This window comes from Ailuropoda melanoleuca, chromosome X (genome assembly GCF_002007445.2).
Source record: "Ailuropoda melanoleuca isolate Jingjing chromosome X, ASM200744v2, whole genome shotgun sequence".
Classification (NCBI taxonomy): Eukaryota; Metazoa; Chordata; class Mammalia; order Carnivora; family Ursidae; genus Ailuropoda; species Ailuropoda melanoleuca.
Genome location: NC_048238.1, coordinates 19,836,456 through 19,857,397, shown reverse-complemented (window position 1 = coordinate 19,857,397; position 20,942 = coordinate 19,836,456). Strand labels below are relative to the sequence as shown.

General features: G+C 44.1%; 1 protein-coding gene across 7 annotated transcripts in view; it reads left to right on the top strand.

Moving 5' to 3' along the window:
* ACOT9 (acyl-CoA thioesterase 9) overlaps positions 1-20,942 on the top strand; it is a 58,101-nt gene that overhangs the window by 8,291 nt on the left and 28,868 nt on the right. For 3 of the 7 annotated variants that reach the window (XM_034648936.1, XM_034648933.1, XM_034648935.1), the window contains exons 2-3: positions 17,078-17,108; positions 17,959-18,024. Coding sequence is in view for 3 of the 7 variants with exons in the window: in XM_034648932.1 (XP_034504823.1) it covers positions 18,894-18,913 (20 nt within the window). In the remaining 4 variants the exon portion in view is untranslated. Of the gene's footprint in view, positions 1-17,077; positions 17,109-17,958; positions 18,025-18,745; positions 18,914-20,942 lie in introns of those variants that run through there. The other 4 variants (XM_034648932.1, XM_034648931.1, XM_034648930.1 and 1 more) reach the window with 2 other exon arrangements.

Genomic DNA, 20,942 nt, shown 5'->3' with positions numbered 1-20,942 from the left:
GTGGGCGTGGATTTTTTTAAGACCAGCTTCTATTTTCGTTTTTTCTTCTACTAACCCATCCTCCAATTCGCTGATACGTTCTTCTGCCTCATTCACCCCGGCCGTCAGAGCCTCTGGTTTTGACTGCATTTGGCTCATAGAATTTTTAATTTCTGCCAGATTTGCTCTCATTTCCGCCCTCAGAGATTCTATATTCTTATTAACATTTTCGTTAATACTTTTTTCAAGTCTACACATCATTGATTATTGTAACCTGAATTCCATTTCTGATAATTTGGTTATATCCATATCCATTAGTTCTGTGGCAGAGGCCACAGACTCATTGTCTGTTCTTTGCTGTGGGGGATTTCTCCTTCTCGTCATTCTGATGAGGAGAGGTTGCAGGGTTGTCCAGAGCCCAAATTATTGACTGAGACCCAGGCCGTGAGCCCTTGTTTTATAGGGATCTTAGGGACGTGGGCTTCTTGATTTTTCAGCCCGCCTACTGGGGGAGGGGCCTGCCGCGCCGATACTCAGGCAACCCCATTTGGGTAGATTTGCCCCGTCCCCTGCGAGGGGGGATGGGGATGGGCACACTGTGAGCTGGTATTTCCAGGCTTTTGTTCTCTGGTGGCTTTCCCTGCCTCTGTGCTGTGCCTCTTCTGAGAGTCAGAGCAGCAGCGGCCGAATCTCAGCCTCTGTCTCAGAACAGAGGGATCGCGGACCATTCTCCAATGACGTTCTGGCCACTTTCACTCTGTTTCTGTTGGTGCTGCCCGCCCTGCAGCGTCCCGGGATGTGTGCCCCACACCCGGCGTCCCAGCCCTCACTTCCAGGGCCGGTGTGTCTTTGTCCTTTGTGTTTGTAACACCGCCAGCTGCCAGCTGCTCTCGAGTGCTCCCGGAGCTCCCGGTCTCAGTCTGGATCCAGTGAGCACACCGGAGCTCCGTTTCAGTCTGGTGGCGCGCGCTCCTGGCTCACGGTCTCAGTCTGCTGTCTCGCGGGTGTCGGTCAGTGAGTCAGCCCGCTCCCCTGTTCAGGTGGCTACCGCTTCCCGGCACCCAAATGCGGTGGCTCCCTCTCCCTTCCATTTATCTTCCGATATCTGTGGGCAGTTTCACGGCTCCCCGCTTCGTACCTCAATACTCAGCGCTGGAGATGTTCATTTGTAGAGATCCAGATGTATCTTCCTCGTCTCAGGCTGATTCCGTGGATGTTCAGGCTGGTCTGGTACCTATCCAACTCGACTCGGGACCAGCTGAAAAAGGGGTCCCCTACTCCTCCGCCATCTTAACTCCTCCCCTCGTATATGTATTGATTAAATCCCTGGCTGTGACTTCTTCCTGTTCTTCCTTTTTGGATGAATTCCTCCATCTTGTCATTTTGTCTCAGTCACTGTTTTTGTGTGTGTGTGTGATTGTTAGGATAGCCTGTTGTATTTCTGCTTCTGAGAGTAGTGAATTAAGTACATTAAGAAGAGCTCAAAAAAAAAAAAAAAAAGGAAGCTAGATCCTGGGTGTGTTTTGGTCTGTTTGTAAAAAGAAGCTAGATCCTTGGGGTACCTGGGTGGCTCAGTTGATTAAGCATCTGATTTCAGCTCAGGTCATGATCTCAAGGTCCTGGGACCAAGCTCCCCGTAGGGCGTCACACTCAGCAGGTAGCAGCAGGTAGTCTGCTTGTCCCTCTGCCCCTCCTGTTGCTCGTGCCTTCTCTCACTCTCAAATAAATAAGTAAAATCTTTTTTTTTAATAAAAGAAGCTAGATCCCCCCAAACAGAAGCTAGATCCTATTTCCCCTAGAGCTGAAGCTTTATAGCACTCTATGATCAGTAGATTTGGTGTGTGCAAGGGGTTTGTGCTGGTCTTCTGGGGGAGGAGCCTGCTGTGCTGATTCTCGGGTGGACTTGCCCTAGTGAAGATGCACCTGCAGGGTATGGGGAAGTGGGGCTTGGTGTAAGGGGCTCCAGCCTCTAATGGATGGTGCTGTTTTGCTCACTGAAGTTGGTCAGTGCTGACTTGGGAGAGGGCATGGAATGGTATTGGCCTGCTCTCTTTTCCATGGAGTGGGAATTTCGTGCTTAAGGAAGCCCTCACAGAAGAGCAAACAGTCACCCCTCCAGTCTTCTTGGCTTCCATCAGATCCCTGCCCTCACTCTGTCTGTGTCCAAGCTGTCTGTCTGCCAGGCAGCACAGTACTCCTGTGTTTTATCTCAGACACACGGCTGGGTTTCAAAACTCCGTATTTTAGATATCCATGCAGTGTGGACCTGTGCCAATTTTTCTGGGGGAGGGTTTCGCTGCACTGTGGTCAGTGTTGGTTTGTCTCAGAAATCAGTCATGTCACTGTACAGTGGTTCAGAGTTTATGGTAAAGGACAGGAAAAAAGCCAGCACCAAGGTTTGTTGCCCTCAACCTGTGTCTTTGTTCCTATGTCAGTGAATAGGGCAGCACATTGGTGCTGCCAGTTCTTTTGTCCCTAGAGAGGCTGTGCCACCTCTCCCAATGCAGTCCAAGCAGGGGAACGGTTTCTTCTTGTGCAGCCCAGGGGTCCTCAGACCATACTTCCTGCTCCCAGGTCTCTGCCCTCCTTCCCCAGTGGAGCACCACCAAGCCCACCAGGCACAATCCTGGCAATGGCGTGGACCTCCAGAACTTCAGACTTTGTACTCTGCTGCTTATAAAAACTGGTGATAGTCAGACCCTCTCCTTTTCCCAGTCCACGGTTTTAGGGAAGAGTTTTTTTTGTGCAATCCCCTGCATGTGCCTCTCCCCCCCTCCTCTCTCCATAATCAGGGCTCCCTTCCCTTTGCATCACCTGCAGTTCTTTTCTTCTCCAAATCAATTCTCCGCAACTCCTACCTTCTACGAAGTGGCTGTTTTTCTACCTCCATTTATGCAGTTTTGCTCTTTCAGTCCTCAGATTGATTTCTTGGGTGTTCAAAATGATTTGTCTAGCTGTGTTCGAGAGATGAGGCAAGCTTAGGATCCCACTATTTCTCTGCCATCTTAACTCCTCCCTCAGTCATAGAAACTTCAAAAAAAAAAAAAAAAGACAAACAACCCCTCAGAAACCTGGAGGTAGCCAGTTCCAGGGCTAGTTCACCAATTAACTATGTATCAAGGACCTGGGCTTTTAACACCCTTCTTCTCTGCCAGTCATCCTTAATTCGTCTCATGAACATAGCAGGGATGTAGCTCTAAGCAATATCAAGCTATTGCTCTAAGCAGTAGCTCCAGGCATCATGTCTTCACATCAGCTTCCCAAGCAGGGTGGAAAGGCCAGGAGCAATTAAGCTTTCTCCTAATGAGGATCTATCTATCTATTTATCTGGCAAGTGACATATTTCCCAGAATACCCCAGAAGTCTTCCCTTTATGTCTTATCCTGCAGCTGCAAGGGAGGCTGGCACAGTGGGTATCTGGCAAAGGGGAACAGATATGCTGTGTGTGGCCAAGATGAATTGTGATTCTTTCTTTGAGGTTGGGCACAATGCAGCCCCAGAACAAAATTGGGATTCTGTTAGCAAGGAATTAGAAGGGAATGGCTGTAGGATAGGCAACTAAAGGTGTCTAATAGGATCAGTCCTGGAAGTATAGAAAAAGAAGAATTTCAGAGGCCAAGATTGGCCCTGCTCAGTTTGGCACTATGCTGGAGCAAGAATACCCTGATGCAAGAACTCTAGTAGTTCAATCTTGAGATGGGTTTTTGAATATTGTAGAAATGGAAACGTCAGTCTCTCCTTATTCATTTGCTTAACAGATTTTTTTCTTGTCAGTTGTTGTTACAGTCTCTGGAATTATAGCAGTAGAAAAATCAGACAAAAATCTCATGGGCATTAAGAAGGGCACTTGATGTAATGAGACTGAGTGTCACATGCAACTGATGAATCAATAAATTCTACCCCTGAAACTAATAATATGCTATATATTAAGTAACTTGAATATAAATAAAATCTAAAAATAGTGAAAAAATCTCTGCCTTCATTGTGCTTACATTCTAGTTAACGTATCTTAGCTGTATGCAACACATTCCATATTCATCAGTGAATTTCCTGATTATAATTGGGTTTCTTATGGCCCCCCAGCAGTCTCACCTCTCATTATGAATTAAGAAACTGGTATTTTTATTTCATATATCAGTCTTTTGGTTAATTGAGTCCTACTAGGGATGCATATTTCACCTTTAGTGAAATGACAAATCTTGTTTTGACCTGCATATCTGAGGGCCAATACCTGAATCATGGTAAATTCAACAAGGCATTTGAACCCTGTGAGCCATCATGGGAGACAGAAAGCCACACAGTTTTCTCTAGTTAATACCCCAGTACTGCATGTTTCTCCCATTTGGAATGTTTAAATTTATTAATTTGTGTGAAAGGGATACAAGAAGGAAATATTAAATTTTAAGCATTTAAATATCCATGAAAAAAAGGAGTACTGACCTTGAACCTGATTTGTGTAATATGAACTCATGGGTTTGAAATCCTCCTCAGAGGATTCAAGATTTTAAAAAATTTCCTGTTGATATATGTTTAGATTGTTTCTTTTTTTCCACCCTGTCATTTCAGACAGTGTTGTTATGAACATTCTTGTATATATCCTTGAGAACAGAAGCAATAATTTATAGGGTATTTACCCAGGACTGGAATGCTGGGTCAAAGGGTTTATGCATGTTCAGTTTTATGGAATAGAGCCAAATGGCTCTCCAGAGTGATTATGCCAATTCATAACTTCTACTAGCAGTGAATGGGAGTTCTTGCCTCGCATCCTCCATCCTCACCAACGGCTTGTACTTTCAGACTTTTGGTTTTTGCTTACCTTATGGGTATGAAATGGTTTGAATTTGATTAATGCGATGTTGATCTTTTCATATTTCTTGGCCATATATTCTTTTCTTTTTAAGATTTTCTTTATTGATTTGTCAGAGAGAGGGAGAGTGCACAAGCAGGGGAAGCGGCAGGCAGAGAAGGAAGCAGGCTTCCTGCTGAGCAAGGAGCCGGATGTGGGACTCGATTCCAGGACCCTGGGAACATGACCTGAGCCGAAGGCAGATGCTTAGCCCACTGAGCCACCCAGGTGTCCCACCCAGGCCATCTAATCTTAATTCTACTTGAGTTGCCAATTCATGACCTTTGTCCATTTTTAATGGCTTCTTTATCTTTTTCTTATTCATTTGTAGTAACCCTTTTATATAGTTTATTATTTTAACTCCTCACCCCTCCTTTTTGTTAGTTTTGCTCCAGACATGTACCAAATCTGTGGCTAGTATATTTTCCTTTGTTAGTACTGTCTTTGGTTTAAAAAAAAATAGTGTTTTTTTTTTTTTGGTTATATGGAAGTTTTTCATTTTAAAGTAGTCAAATTTATCAATCCACTTTTAAATAAGACTATGTTACTGGGTACAACCAATTTCAGAATTTTTATAGTTTCATGGTGAATTTTCCTTATTCTCATATTTGTGGTTCTTTATCTTTAGTGGGCTTTTTAAAAAGATTGATTTACTTATTTTAGAGAGAGAGTGTGCACGTGGGCCTGTGTGCAAGTGGGGGGAGGGGCAGAGGGAGAGAATCTTCAAGCAGACATCCTGCTGAGCATGGAGCCCAATGTGGGGCTCAGTCCCATGACCCTTGAGATCATGACCTGAGCTGAAACCAAGAGTCAGACACTTAACCGACTGAGCCACCCAGGAGCCCCTATCTTTAGTGGCCTTTAAAATTTAAAGTCCATGGGGCACCTGGGCGGCTCAGTCGGTTAAGTGTCCAACTTTTGACTTCAGCTCAGGTCAGAATCTCAGGGTTGTGAGATCGAGCCCCACATTGGGTTCTGTGCTGGGTTGCAGCCTGATTAAGACGCTCTCTCTCCTTCTTCCTCTGCCCCTCCCCCCACTGTCTCTCCCACTCTGAAAAAAGTAAAATAAAATTTAAAGTCCATTTTTATGAAATAAATACAGCAAATACAGCTTTATTTTTGTAAGTATTTGCCTGATAGATCTTTTCTCTTAATCTTGACTTTTGACCTTGCTGTATCATTATGTTGATGTCATACTGAGAACAGGCCAGTAGGAATGGTCCATCCCAGTTGCAGAAAATAAGGGCCCTGTAGCCAGTACCAGTTTATATGCTTATCATTCTGGTTTTGAATTTCATGTTTGCTTCTGTCCCTTCATCACTTACTACTTTCATGGTGGACAGGACCAGGGGGTGGATAAGGATGATTTGTGTGCAAGGATCTAGCCAATAAGTGAGAGAGACTCAGAACCAGTGAAATAGTAATAAGTTCTGAGTCTATTTTTGCCAAGCGCTGTGGAAAGAAGTAGAAATAGAGTTTCCTTATTTACTGTCTTGAGATAGAAAAGAGTCCCAGTTTAGGAAAATTAACATTCAGAGATAGGATTCTGAAATGACAAATTTCAGGACATTTTGCAATATGTTGGGAAGCCATTTGATGATAATCCATCAATTAAGCTAGAACCATGTGTTGTTAACTTTATAATTTACCAAAGTAAAAATAACTATAGAATACCTTTTTTTATAAAGATTTTATTTATTTGTCAGAGAGAGAGAAAACACAAGCAGGGGGAACGGCAGACAGAGGGAGAAGCAGGCTCTCTGCTGAGCAAGGAGACCAATGCGGGACTCAATCCCAGGACCCTGGGATCATGACCTGAGCCGAGGGCAGACGCTTAACCAACTGAGCCACCCAGGCATCCCTAGAATACCTTTTTCCACATGGGGAAACTAATCAGAAAGAGAGAAATATTGGCTAAAGGCCTGGAAAATGCTGAATATGTACATGAGAGGGGAACTTAAGCATTATGATTTGTGGCCCCATGATCATGTAGGTTTCTATATAATTTTTCATTTCCCAGTTTGGTTCCCCTGACTCTGCAGAATTACCTGATTCTAGGAGTGACTGCTGTTATACGTGGCCAGGATCATGAGACTACTTCCCCCAGATCTACCCATATCATGTTTTTCTGGACCAGTTGGGGGTACAAGACCATGCCCTCTGGTGGAGAAGGATAGCCTTTTTGATTTTGGGGGAAAGATATTTAATGTCTCTCCACCCCAATATCTTTGTCTAAAATGGGAATACTGATCTCCTATGCTTGTTGTAAGGATTAACAAAGATAACTGAGCAATAAGTGCTCCATAAATAATACTATCCCTGCTATTATTCCTTCATAGTTGAACAGATATTCGTCATGTATTTTCAATATGTTAGGCACTGAGATAAATAGTCAATACATGGTAGCTATCATATTGCTTTTTAGCCATTTGGCCAATCCATATTATTATATAATTAAATTACAGTGTATCAGGCACTGTGCCAGGTATGGGTGGGAGCCACGGTAGTAAATAAGACCAAACCTTTAAGACTCTGGACAAGTTTTTCTGGCTCTTCTAGTGAGACTCTTTTCTCCCTTATGAGTTCTCTGGACTTCTTTCAAAGAGATCACAGATGCCTTCCTATAATGTGCCAAGTTCTGGCTGACTATAGAATGGAAGAAAGGGTATAAAAATGTGAACAGCCTTTGCCCTATATAGGTAGGTGGGAAATAAGCTGCTCAAAATAGGGGGTTTTGCTTTGCTTTGCCTTTCCTTTCCAGAAGAACCTAGCGTACCCGGGGTGGGGCGGGGGAAGTTCTGCTGAAGTACTAGGAGGAAAACTCTGCTGTCATGGGAGAAAAGAATATAGACACAAAGCAACACAGACCAAAGCATCCACTCTGACCTTCCCACAAGAAAGGAGAAGAAGGTAGGGGAGTTGTGTTTTCCCAGTCCATAATGAAAACCCAGGCCTTTGGACTTCTTCCTCTCCTTAGTGGGTGTCAGTCATCCAGTTCCTTCTGGATGAGACAGGCTAGCGGTAGAAATGGACTGAGGATTTCCTGGGGCTTAAATCCAGTCGAAGAGAAAAGAAAAGAAAAGAAAAAAGCCCTTATCGTGGTCCTCCCTCAGAGAAGTTAAGCTATAAAAAATCAGACATTTCCCACTGCCAACATTCATGTGCTCTCAGGCATTATAATGCTACAAAGAGTCTCTGTCTCTTTCCCTACTAAATGTCCTCTTCTGTTAATCAAGCTTTCGTAGGAGGCGCCAGACTCCAAGAATAGGGTGGGGATGGGGCAGGGGCGGGGTGGGGTGGGAGAGAAAATAACATTCTACAGTAATAAAAAAAAAGTTATTTTTAATTTAAAAATCATCTCAAAGGGTTTAGATTAATGCATGGATAATTCATTAGATTGAATTTATGCTGGGGAGGGTAGCTTTTGAGATTGACATTTATCACAGATAGCGTTGTTCTCTCCTACAAGAAATCATCCTTTTTTTTTTTCACTGCGATGGACCCAATCTTTAATTTGGACTCTGAATATGACTTAATGTGGATCATTTTGTTTTTATGTTATGCTCTTATGGAAGAATCTTAAAGCTCAATCTGGCTAGTTTTTAAAGGCTGGATTAGGATCAAACTAACCTTTGAAGGTGGGAGCATTGCTTATAGTTCCTCTCCCTCCGTTACCAGCCTCCTCAGGAGTTGGTTTACATCTTCTGATCAATTAAATCTTAACTAGATATTGAGAACTAACTGTGTCCAGGTCCGCCTGGGTGGTGCAGTCAGTTAAGCATCTGACTCTTGGTTTCTTTCAGCTTGGTCTTGATCTCAGGGTCATGAGATCGAGTCCAGTGTCTGGCTTTGTGCTCAGCATGGAGTCTGCTTAGAGTTTCTCTCTACCTCTCCCCCCTCAAATAAATAAATAAATAAATAAATACAATCTTAAATTAACTATGTGCCCAGACTCAAAATTTAAAAGATGACTACAGGGGTGCCTGGGTGGCTCAGTCGTTAAGCGTCTGCCTTTGGCTCAGGGCGTGATCCCGGAGTCCTGGGATCAAGCCCCACATCAGGCTTCTCTGATGGGAGCCTGCTTCTTCCTCTCCCACTCCCCCTGCTTATGTTCCCTCTCTCGCTGGCTGTCTCTCTCTGTCAAAATAAAAAAATAAAGTCTTTTAAAAAAATAAATAAAAGATGACTACAAACAAACACCCCAAAGATGACTCCAGCCTTCAAAAAACTTACTATGGGGGCACCTGGATCGCTCAGTCAGTTAAGCATCTGCCCTCAGCTCAGGTCATGATCCTGGGGTCCTGGGATCAAGTCCCGCGTCGGGCTCCCTGCTCAGTGGGGAGGCTGCTTCTCTCTTTCCCGCTGCCGCTCCCTCTGCTTGTGCTCCCTCTCTCTCTCTCAAATAAATAAATAAAATATTTTAAAAAGCTTACTATATTGTTGGAGTACCATGATGGACGTTTCAATTCATTAAAGAAATAATACAAAGTATAATCAAGTGATAAATTGTCAGATTCAGATTTAGTGAAATAGAAGTTTAGAGCAATTAAAAGTTAATGGTGATTACAGGAGTCAGGAAATCCTCTTAGAAGAAGTTGGACTTTGGTTAGATTCTGCCAATCCAGAAAAAGAGGAAAGTTCTCAGCAAAGGGAGCATGGCATGAACAGTCCAGAGGGCCCCTCTGTGGCAGTGACTGCTGTTTTCAGTCTTGTGGGTCCAGCACGAGGCAGAGTTTCTCTTGTCGAATAGGCACTTGATATGTGGGTCTTGATTTGAACAAACAGGACATGTGGAAGAGATGGTTTGGAGATTTGTCTACGCAGGGATAAAGTTGATGTCAGCCAACAATGACTCTCCTTCAGGAAGCTGGGGCATGGCTCGTAACCATCCTGACAGACGCACATACTTCTCCCAGGGTGTGGACCTAAGTCCTCTGAGAATGCTGCAAAAATGGATGTCTTGCTTATGCACTTCCCTTCTGTTGAGGACACATAGCCCTAGTTGCCTCTAGCACAAGATTTATTTGGGTTGGTCACTCAGGGAACTCTCTGGCCAGGAAATGAGCAATGGTACCTGGCCAGCTTCCATGGGTGCCTTTAATTCAAATGACATATTTTAAGTAGCCAGGTATGTGTGTTAATGAGAGTTAGAAGGACAAATAACAATGTCCCCTTTAATTTCTCGGAAAGCTTTCTTAGCCTTTTTATAAAGGGTTTAGTTATGAAACTGAAAAATTAAATTTAGATAATTTAGTGTCTTTTTTTCTAAGGGAAGAACTCTCTCAAATGTCACTTCCTCTCTGTGGCTTTCCAGGCCACTATCCTGTCACCTCACCAAGACTCCTTCAGTATTCCTTTTCAGCAGAAGGCATTATTTACTGCTTCCTCTGAGACCTTGTGGCACATTATTCATTAGAGCAATTATCACAGTGCATTTGATTACATTTCTTTTTTTTTTTCTTTCTGGGTAGTGAATTCCTGGAGGTCAGGAACTCTCCCTGTTTGATCTTTGTAGTCTCAGCTCCCAGCACAGCACATAACATATAGTAGGTACTCAGTAGGATTAAATTAATATATTGGCTCTATTGATTGCTTTTTAAAGTTTTTATTTATTTATTTATTTATTTATTTATTTATTTATTTATTTATTTATTTATTTATTTAAAGTAGGCTCTAGACCCAGCATGGAGCCCAACCTGGGCCTTGAACTCAGGACCCTGAGATCAAGACTTGAGTTCAAATCAAGATTTGGATGCCTAACGACAGAGTCACCCAGGTGCCCCACGTTTCTATTTAAATTCCAGTTAGTTAACATACATAGAAGTTTCAGGTGTACAATGTAGTGATTCAAAACTTCCATACAACAGTCGGTGCTCATCAGGACAAGTGCCCTCTTTAATCCCCATCATCTTTCCCCACCCCCATCACCTTTTTAACCCATTCACCCACCCACCTCCCCTCTGGTAACCATCAGTTTGTTCTCTATAATTAAGAGTCTGTTTCTTGGTTTGTCTTTCTCTCTCTCTCTTTTTCCCTTTGCTTGTTTGCTGTATTTCTTAAATTCCACATATGAGTGATCAAATATCATATGGTTTTTGTCTTTCTCTGACTGACTGATTTCACTTAGCGTAATACTCTCTAGCTCCATCCACATTGTTGCAAATGGCAAGATTTCACTATTTTGTTTTACAGCTGAGTAATATTCCATTGCATCTATATTATCACTTCTTTATCCGTTTATCTATTGATAATTTTCAAAGAATCGGAGATAGAGTTCATCAGAAAAATTCCTCATGTTCATTAACTTTACTTTCTCTAGCTCAGACTATAAGAAGCCATCCCCAGAACTGAGTTGCAGGTGCTTCTGGTAAGAGGCTGAGAGAAGAGAAATGAGGAAGGAAGCAAACTCCTTGCGGGATAGGGTCAGAGTTCAAAGAGAAAGTGGAGATTACAGACAAATTTGAACAATAATATCAGGCATAGGATCATGAGCCTGAGGAAAATTTAGGTATTAAAAAGTCAAGATATAATGTTCTATTGCTGAGTAACCAAATACCACAACCTTAGCACCCTACACAACACATTCATTATCTCACAGTTTTCTGTGGTGAAGAGTCTGGTCATGGCTTAGCTGGGACCTCTTTTCAGGGTCTCACAAGGCTGCACTCAAGGTGTCAGCCAGGGCTAGGGTCTTATCTGAGGCTCTGGGTCTTCTTCTAAGCATTTTCTTGCAGATGCAGAACTCATGGTGGCTTGCTTCTTCAAAGCCACCAGGAGACTACCTCTGAGGAAGGACGAAGACTCTAAGGAAGTCTTTTCTTTTTTTTTTTAAGATTTTATTTATTTTCCATAGATGAGAGAAACCAAATTATACTTGGGAAGATCGGTAGGAGAAGAAAGGGATAAAGAAAGGGGGGGGTAATCAGAAGGGGGAATGAAGCATGAGAGACTATGGACTCTGAGAAACAAACTGAGGGCTTCAGAGGGGAGGGGGGTGGGGGAATGGGATAGGCTGGTGATGGGTAGTAAGGAGGGCACGTATTGCATGGTGCACTGGGTGTTATATGCAAGTAATGAATCATCGAACTTTGCATCAGAAACCAGGGATGTACTGTATGGTGAATAATAATATAATAAAAATATTATTATAAAAAAAGATTTTATTTATTTGTCAGAGAGAGAGAGAGCATAAGCAGGGGGAGCAGCAGGCAGAGCAGGCAGAGGGAGAAGCAGGCTCTCCGCTGAGCAAGGATTCCCGTGTGGGACTTGATCCCAGGACTACTGGGATCATGACTTGAGCTGAAGACAGATCCTTAACTGACTGAGCCACCCAGGCATCCCTCCAAGGAAGTCTTTTAAGGACTAACCTGATTAGGTCAGGCCCAGTCAGATACTCTCCTTTTTGACTGAGAGTCAAACTGATTGAGGCCTTAATCACATCTGCAAAATGCCTTTATGTTTGCTTTTTTTTTTTTAAGATTTTATTTATTTGACAGAGAGAGCGCACACAAGCAGGGAGAGAGGCAGAGGTAGAGGGAGAAGCAGGCTCCCCACTGAGCAGGGAGCCTGATGCAAGGCTTGAGCCCAGGACTCTGAGATCATGACCCAAGCCAAAGGCATACACTTAACTGACTGAGCCACCCAGGCGCCCCTTATATTTGCTTTATACTATAACTCAATCATGGGAGCGACATCTATCATATTCACAGGTTTCACTCACACTGAAGAAAAGGGCCATGGATATCAGGGAGTGGAAATCAAGGGAGCCATCTTAGGATTCTGTCTACCACAAGCCCTGAATGAGAGACCTCTGAATGGCACTGTGCCTCTATTAGGAAAAATAGGTTAAGTCTGGGAACCAAAGGGCAGAAGCAGGAGTAGCCTTAATTACTATCACACCTAATGCCCCAGTGGGGGATTTATGTTTTCTGAATCTGCAACACTGGGCTCTGCGGAGTTTGAGGTTCTGTTCCACATAGGGTCACACTCTTGCACAATGGACGCAGCAAGGGTCCCATTGAACTACAAGTATGGCTACTGCCAGGGCTTTGGATTCCTGTGGCCAAGGAGTCATCATCTTGGCAGGGGTAATTGCCCTTAATCAGCAGGAGGAAGTAAATGTGCTGCTCTACAATGGGACAGGGAGGAATGTGTGTGGAACTCAGGTTAGGGTGTGTGTATTTATATATTTATAGAGGGCTTTTTTTTCTGGTGGGTGCAATAGGCAGAATCGTGGCCTCCCAAAAATGTCCCCATTGTAATTCCCAGAATGTGTCAATATCTTAGGTTGCATGACAAAAGGGAATTAAGGTTGCAGATGGAAGTAAGGTTGCTAATCAGCTGACGGGAAGATAGGGAGATTATACTGGTGGGTCCAGTGTAATCACACAGGTCGTTGAAAGTGGAAGAGAGTCAGAGGAGGATGTGATTATGGAAGCAAGGCAGAGAGAGATGCAATGTTGCTGGCTTCAAATAGGGTGGGAAGGAGCCATGGGCCAAGGGGTACAAGTGGCCTCTGGAAGCTGGAAAGAGCAAGACAATAGATTCCCTCTTAGAGCTTCCAGGAAAAGACACAACCCTGCCAATATCTTAATTTTAGCCTAGCGAAACCTGTGTCAGACTTCTGACTTTCGGAACTGTAAGGTAATAACTTTGTGTTTCTTTAAGCCACTAAGTTTGTGGTAAATTTGTTATAGCAGCTGTAGGAAATGAATATCGTGGGTGAGGAAAAACTGTCCAAATCACATTGTCCAGAAGTAATTCATTCCTGCTGTATCAGGGGACCTTTGCATATTCCTCTATTAGAGTTAATGTTATTAAATTATGTTGATTGGTTTCCATGTTCCTCTCTGTCTCAGGCTGTTTGTATCTCCTGGTCCAGGACTGTGCCTTATACATCTCTGTATTTTTAATCTCTCAAATGTCATTGAATCTCTGTGGGTGTCTGTGGTGTTGAAGGAGGAAGTGGGGAGGCATGAGGGGAGGAGACGAAATGGTGGTGGTGCCAGAGTTAGAGAAGGAAAGCTGGGAACTGGTGGGGACTGAATCTGGCTGATGTTCCTCCTCTTTGGTTTGGGCTGGCTTGTGTGGAATGCAGAGAATTTGCAGGTCGGCAGCCCACCCCAAGCAGCTTGGTCTTGGTAGGGCTCTTGGTTCAGGAATGATTCGACAGTATTCTGAGCCTCCTGGATTGGCTCCATCAACGGAGAACCCCTCTCTGATTCCCTCTCATCTACCCCCGCACCTGTCACCCACAGTGTTTCTCAGCCCTTGTAGTCCCAGGTGGGAAGCCACAGACTTCAGTTAGAGATGGAGCAGCTCCAGTCCCTGAAGTACTTCATTTGAGCTTTCTGCCTGTGCCACTGTTTCTCTAGTGTCCCAATGCTAGACCTCGGAATATGCCCCGTAATAGCAAACTCCAGCTCTCTCTCTCTCTCTCTCTCTCTCTCTCTCTGTGTGTGTGTATCTCAATCTGTAATCTCTATCTTCCTCTTCTCTTCCTCCCTTCTCCTCCTCCTTCTTATCTCTCTGTCTCTGTCTCTCACTATCTATCTCCTCAGGGAAGTATTGTGGGAACTGCCAGGGCCAGGGTGAGGGAGGTGGAGGAGGCTGAGTGACGAATTGTGGGTAATAATAGGAACTAGAGTCAAGGAAGAGCCTTTTAGGAGTAAAATAAGGATCTTTCCTCCCTCCATAGATGAGGCCAAACAGAAGCCATATGTGGTGTCTTGTGCAATGTGCTAGTTACTTGTGTAAACCAAACAAAGCAGTCTAACAATCCTATAAATATCTCACATAAAGATGAACCAGCTAGAGTAACGTCAGTGTTTCTAAAGATAAAGTAAATTAATACTACTGGCACTGTCCTGTTTTTGTGTGGCCCATCTCCAAAAAGCACAAAATACAAATTTATACCCCAAAGCGTGTTTTAGGAGTTCAAACAGCCAGCACGATGTTAACATTTATGGAATATAGAAATCTTACTGTAAAGTAAGTTCTAAAAGCTTGCATGCACTCTGAAGCATGAGCTTTTGCAAAGAGAACGAAATATGTTTACAGCTTTGTTCCCTTCATGGTTATGCATCCCTGTGCAGCTGTACTTGTTGGTTTTCCTTGCCCGAGGAATGGCAGAATTGGCTTCGACACTGGTCCAGCTGAACAGGCTTCCCTGAGGACTAATGGGAGGCTCTATTTCCAAGTTGGGGTGACAGCACTTGGGGTGGTGTGAGAAAATATGGAAAGTGGCTGGGCGGGAGAATGGAGAGAAATACGATGCAGAGTGAGGAATAAATGGAAGAGAACTGAATTTGTTGGTGAAAGTGGCTTGAGTGGGAGAGAGGTTGGGCACCTCAGGGTGAAGAATGATCGGGTTAGGCATTGGTAGGGGAGACACCATTGAAATTGTACTGCTTAAGCCCTCTTTTATTGAAAGAGGCATTTTTATTGAAGATGACACCCTGAAATGAAGATGTACCTATCCCAAGGAGGCCCTCTGATCCCATATCACTAATAGTATGACATGTTTTAAAATTTTGCTATTTTTAAGCAAGAGGAAATTGTTAGAGGAAAAGGAGAGCATTAAAGACACAAACCTTTCAACACTTGGATTTGACGAGCAGTCATAAAAGTGGACCTGAGGGAAGGTAGGGAAACTGATAAAAATCACTGTTGTTTCAAAATTGCCTACCCTGAGTTTTGCTTCTTTTAGCGCAAGTGGGTATAATATTAAGTGCTTTCAGGTAACAGCTCAGTAGTCTTTCCAGTTTTTTCTTTAAGGTTTGGGGGGAAAAACACGTTTCCATTGTTTCCTCCTCTACTTCCCGATTCTGGATCCCTCTTTGTAATCTCGATAATCCAGGAAATAAACTAATTTTTAAAAAGTGATTTCTGGATCCTAATTGAAATTGTAGCAAGAATCAGTTTGTTTGAAAGTCGATGACATAGTTTTCCAAAAACATATTCTACGTAAGTTAGATATCCAAAGGTTATATGGTTCAACGGCCCAAGGAAAGATGGTTACTAGATAGTTTTCACTCATATTACATGATTGAGCAGACAACATTTTAAGTTTTGTTATTTGATTTTATTCTACTTGTAATAGTGACCTAGATAATATCTTCTATATCTGTCAGTGCATGATTTTTCTTGATACTATCTCTGTTACCCTGACACCAAATCAAAATAGAACTAATGGAACAAAACAGGAAACAAAAAGGAGGTGGAAAATCTGTTACTTAAGGACAGTGATCTCACCACTACACAACTGCTGGATGTTTCCTGGTCTGATTTTTGGCCACTTTGCCTTCTATCCCTGCTACCCACAATTTGGTATAATGTATATGCTTTACAACATTACACACAGAGAAATCAGGATTGCTAAACTGTTTTAAGAATTTTTATTTATTTATTTTTAAAGATTTTATTTATTTATTTGAGAGAGAGAGCACTAGAGAGAGTGAGCATGAGTGGGGGGTAAGGACAGAGGGAGAGGGAGAAGCAGGCTCCCCACTGAGCGGGGAGCCAGATGACAATGTGGAGCTCCATCCCAGGACCCCAGGATTGTGACCTGAGCTGAAGGCAGATGCTTAACAGACTAAGCCACCCAGGTGCCCCTATTTTAAGAATTTTATGCATCTGCCATTTGAGAAAATTGTAGACATGTGGATGAATGCTGGGCTGGCTGGGTTTAACAGGGGTTCTGTGAGGTTAGAATTAAGGTAAGTGGGTTAAGTGATGGGATCATTTTTTTCCTGTTTAAATTACATATGTAGTGGACATCTATGGGGTTGGTTGCTCAGCGTTCCTTTTCTAAGAAGTGCTCCATTTCCCTATCTGGTTACTGTTGGAAATAGCCATGTTAGTAGATTGTGACCTAGCACTTGACCATGGCTCTGGCTTGTGGGATTCCTGGCAAGTCACATGGGCCAATCATATGACCTTGTGTTGCTGCCACAGTTGACCTGTCCAGGGATGTGTACCTGCTCCCACTTGGGCCAGTGAATCCCTTCTCAGGACTTTTTTTTCCATTGATGTCTAATTGACATAAAATGTTATATTTGTTTCAGACATACAACATATTGATTCAATGATTCTATACATTACTTAGTGCTCACCACGATAAATGTGGTCACCATCTGTCACCATACAAAGTTATTAAACTATTATTGACTATATTTCTTATGTTGTACTTTTCATCTCCATGGCTTATTTTATAATGGGAAATTTATACTTGTCAATCCCCTTTCTTTACAGGAATTTTCGTACTTGAGACACAGAAATTTGGGTGAGTCTCTCTGCATGTGGCTATGGTTATAAGATGTAAAGTTCAGGAACTTCTTTTGCTATGTGGAGAAAGATATTCTACAGAGAAAAAAGAATGAGGCCAGTGTGCAAAGGGAAGTGAAGATAAGCTATGGAAAGGAGGCATCTTCATGGCATTGAGTCCCTGGTTTCAGCTGTTCTGGTCCAAATCGACACCATTTATATGCTGATGAGAATGTGTCTGGTTGGAAGGTGACTTGATTGCACAAAAATTATAAGCTGTCCCTATCTATTATTATACCATCTTTGTAACCTGGAAAATTCTCTTAATTTTAAATTTTTTTTTAGTTTTTTGTTTCCCTATTATACCATCTTTGTAACCTGAAAAATTCTTTTTAATTTTTCTCTCTGCGTCTAACATTGCTTTAACCAAAAGTAAAAAGAAGAAAAATAGTGTAATTCAATAAAATATTTATTGTACTGTTAGTTGTGGTAGAGTATTAAAAAGTATAAGTGACACAAAATGTATCAAAACCATCACTGAAAACGTACAGACAATATGAACAAAAATGAAAGAATGTATCCCTGCAGGCCGAAAGGAGAGTCTTCTAGATGTGGGTCTGATAAAAGGGAAAGGTAGGTAGAGAGGAGAGACAAAGCCAAAGACCATGTTCCATTCGTAATTTAGGAAATGATTTTTTTTTAAAGCCAGGTTAACTAAAATTGACACATGTTTACTAAACATGAGGTATCATAAAAAGCATACAATATGGTCTCTGCCTCCTAGGAAATAAACATCTTCAGGGGGGAAGTCAAGATTTGTGTATATTCTGGAAGGATCCTCTCATTATCTTGTTCTGTTTCTTCTTTAGACTGCTGTACCACGTTTGAAATTATGCTATTTGCTAACTTGCTGACTTCCTTTCCTTCCATCTAAGGTAAGCCCCCTCCCTAATGGCAGGGATTTTTGTCTATTTTGTTGCATCCCCAGCATCTACAGCAGCGTCTGGCGGACTGCAAACGGCTTAATAAGAATTCGTTGAATGAACTGGAGAATCAGGTCCATCATGGGAATCAGGATAAAATCATATTAACTCTCTGGCCTTGAATATCTCTGGGCCAGCCAAAATCTCCAACTTTCAAACACTAGGGGGCAGGCCGAGATTAGAATAGAAACAGTTTTTGCCCTTTAGGTCAGTGGTTTCTGACTTCGCTTACGTAAGCATCACCTCGGGGTGCCTTTAGACGTCCTGAAGGCCGGAAGGCCTCCTAACTGTTTAGGAATCCCCAGGGGGTGGGGCTCAGGCATCAGCATTCTGGAAAGCAGCCCAGAAGATTCCAACGCGCAGCCAGGCGCAAGAACCGCAGACCGGGAGCCGAGGCCTGGGGGTCAAGATTGCGCGGCCTTGGCGAAGCGGGATCACAGAGACAGGTTCAGAGGGCCCGTCGCCTTCACGTCAGACTCTGTCCGTGCCGCGTGGTGCCTTTAATCGATAATGGCGGGGATTGGCCTGTCCTCCGGGGAGCAACACGCCCGGCGCTGCCGATTGAGTGGGAAGCTCCTCGGAGACCAACTCCGGCTTCCCGCCAATGACAGAGGCTGCAGGCGTCGCGCACCACCCCCGGATCCGCAGCGAGCCCCCACCCCCGAGCAGCAAGGCTCCGCCCCGGGCGGCTGCTCCGCGAGGGTGCGGTCGTGGGGAGCGAGGTCTGGTCCCGCGCTCGCGCTCTCCATTCCCTCAACTTCCCCCAGCCGACCGGCTCGCGCGGCCCGGGTTTTCGGCCGCGCGCGCGGCCGCAGAGCGCCATGAGGCGGGCGGCGCTGCGGTAGGTAGCGGGAGGCCGGAGTGGCGCGGTCCTGGGGTCGCCCATGCTCGCGCTCCCGGCTGCTAGCGGGCCTGGGCGGAAGGAGCCGGCCGCCAGCTGGAGGGACGAATGCGAGGGTTTGGGGGCAGAAAGGGTGGCCGGGTGGGAAGGGGCGCCCACCTTCTGCTACCGGGCCTGGACGGGTGCCGTCTGGCTTAGGGTGGGGGCGCCGCGACCCCCACCTTAAAGGGTTCTGGAGGAGAGTTTGATATTAAAAGCGAAGCGGCACTTTAAGGGAGGAAGTTGGGTGTTCCCTGAAATTCCTTTCTCTTTGCTCATCAGGGGTGTGGTTTGGGGGTAGACCCTTGTCGAAAGCTAGCATTTAGGATTCCACATTAACTTTCCAGCCCTTTGCCCTCCTTTGGAGAGCATTTTTAGGGTTACGTGTTTGACCCCTTGGACTCTGGGTGAAGTGTATTACAGTGTACGCAGAGATTGCAGGGTACCTCATGCGGTGTCAGGACCTCGGTCAGGACTGTGTGCCTAGGGCCTTTGGTGCTGATCCAAATTTTACCTTTAATTAGCAGCAAGGAGGCTTGATTAGGTTACTTGGACAAGTAGGATGCCTTTTTGTATGTGTCACATGCCAGCCTGCCCAGTTAATGCCTAGGAACTTAGACTCTAGGACAAGTCTGGCTCTCCCCCAGCCCCTTTCACCTGAGCACTCCAGCTCTCTCCCCAGGTTCTTTGTTCCTGGCCAGGTTCCCAGGGGCCTCACCCCTGTTCCAGTGTTTGGAATCATCCCACTACAGGTGCACCAACTCAGTATGGCCCACACTGATGCTGACTGACACCAAACTCCATCATTTCTCTTGGGGATCCTGGATATCTCTCTCTCTCTCTTTCTCTCTGTCCCTGTGGATCTTGCTATCAATTGAAAAAGGTTCTCTCTCTCCCTCTCTCTCTCCCACCTCTCTCTCTCACGGCACTTAAAAAATAGAAGCTTTGTTAACACTGTTTATACAGTGTTACATTACAGGAAGGGCCACAGTTGCCTTTAGCTTACATTGAACATGATGTGAAGGGCCTTCTATAAAGCTACCCAGTCTTGGGGCACCTGGGTGGCTCAGTCGGTTAAGTGTCTGCCTTTGCTTCAGGTCATGAGCTCAGGACCCTGCATCAGGCTGCCTGCTCAGTGGGGAGCCCGCTTCTCTTTTTCCAGCTCCCCCTGCTTGTGCATGGTGCTCTCTCCCTGTCAAAATCAATCAGTCTTAAAAAAAAAAAAGGTGCGTGGTCTTGCCATGTGCCTTTCCCCAGGAAACCTGTTTTGATCTCCTCTCCCCCAATTTGGAAGTCTCTTTCTTTGCCCTGAACTCCAGTTATCCTGCATTCCTTTCTTGTGAATCCTATTGAACCTTAAGCAGGTAGTCTGTTAGTGTTTAGTGACTGAAAGAGTTCATAAATGAATACAGACTGTTTGAGATGATTAGGTTATTTGACTAGTGGGCAATCTCTGCAGCTTCTTTTTTTCCCTGAGACTCACTAAAGACTCACCTTAATTTGTTCAATTTCTACATTGAGGCATTTCCCTGGGGGTGGAGGGAACATTGCCTGTTGTACTGAAAACTCTTCCTGGACACCTACTCTAAGCTTGGGACCCAGAACAGAGCTCAGACACTTCTGCTCACACTTTAGGTGACGTCTGTGACTTCCTAGGCAAGCCATGAAGAGATTGGCCTCCCTGATCTTCTTTCATTGGAAAAGTTCAGTCATAGAGTCCTAGGGCCTGAATGTCCCCAAATCCTCTTGACAGTTTCTTCTAAAGGCCTACTTAGGGATTTTGCTGTAAAACTCTGGAGAGCTTATCAGGGGATAAGTCAGTAACCCTGAGGTACTGAGGTGTTGGTAGTGATTAAACCATTCTTCCGCTCCCTCCACCTCAGTGCTGCATATATAAAAGGGAAGTAGCCTGAGACTGTGAAAAAAACAGCTTGCCTGCAGATGTATTCATGTGTGCATTTGTGTATGTGAACTTCTTTCTCCTTAGACA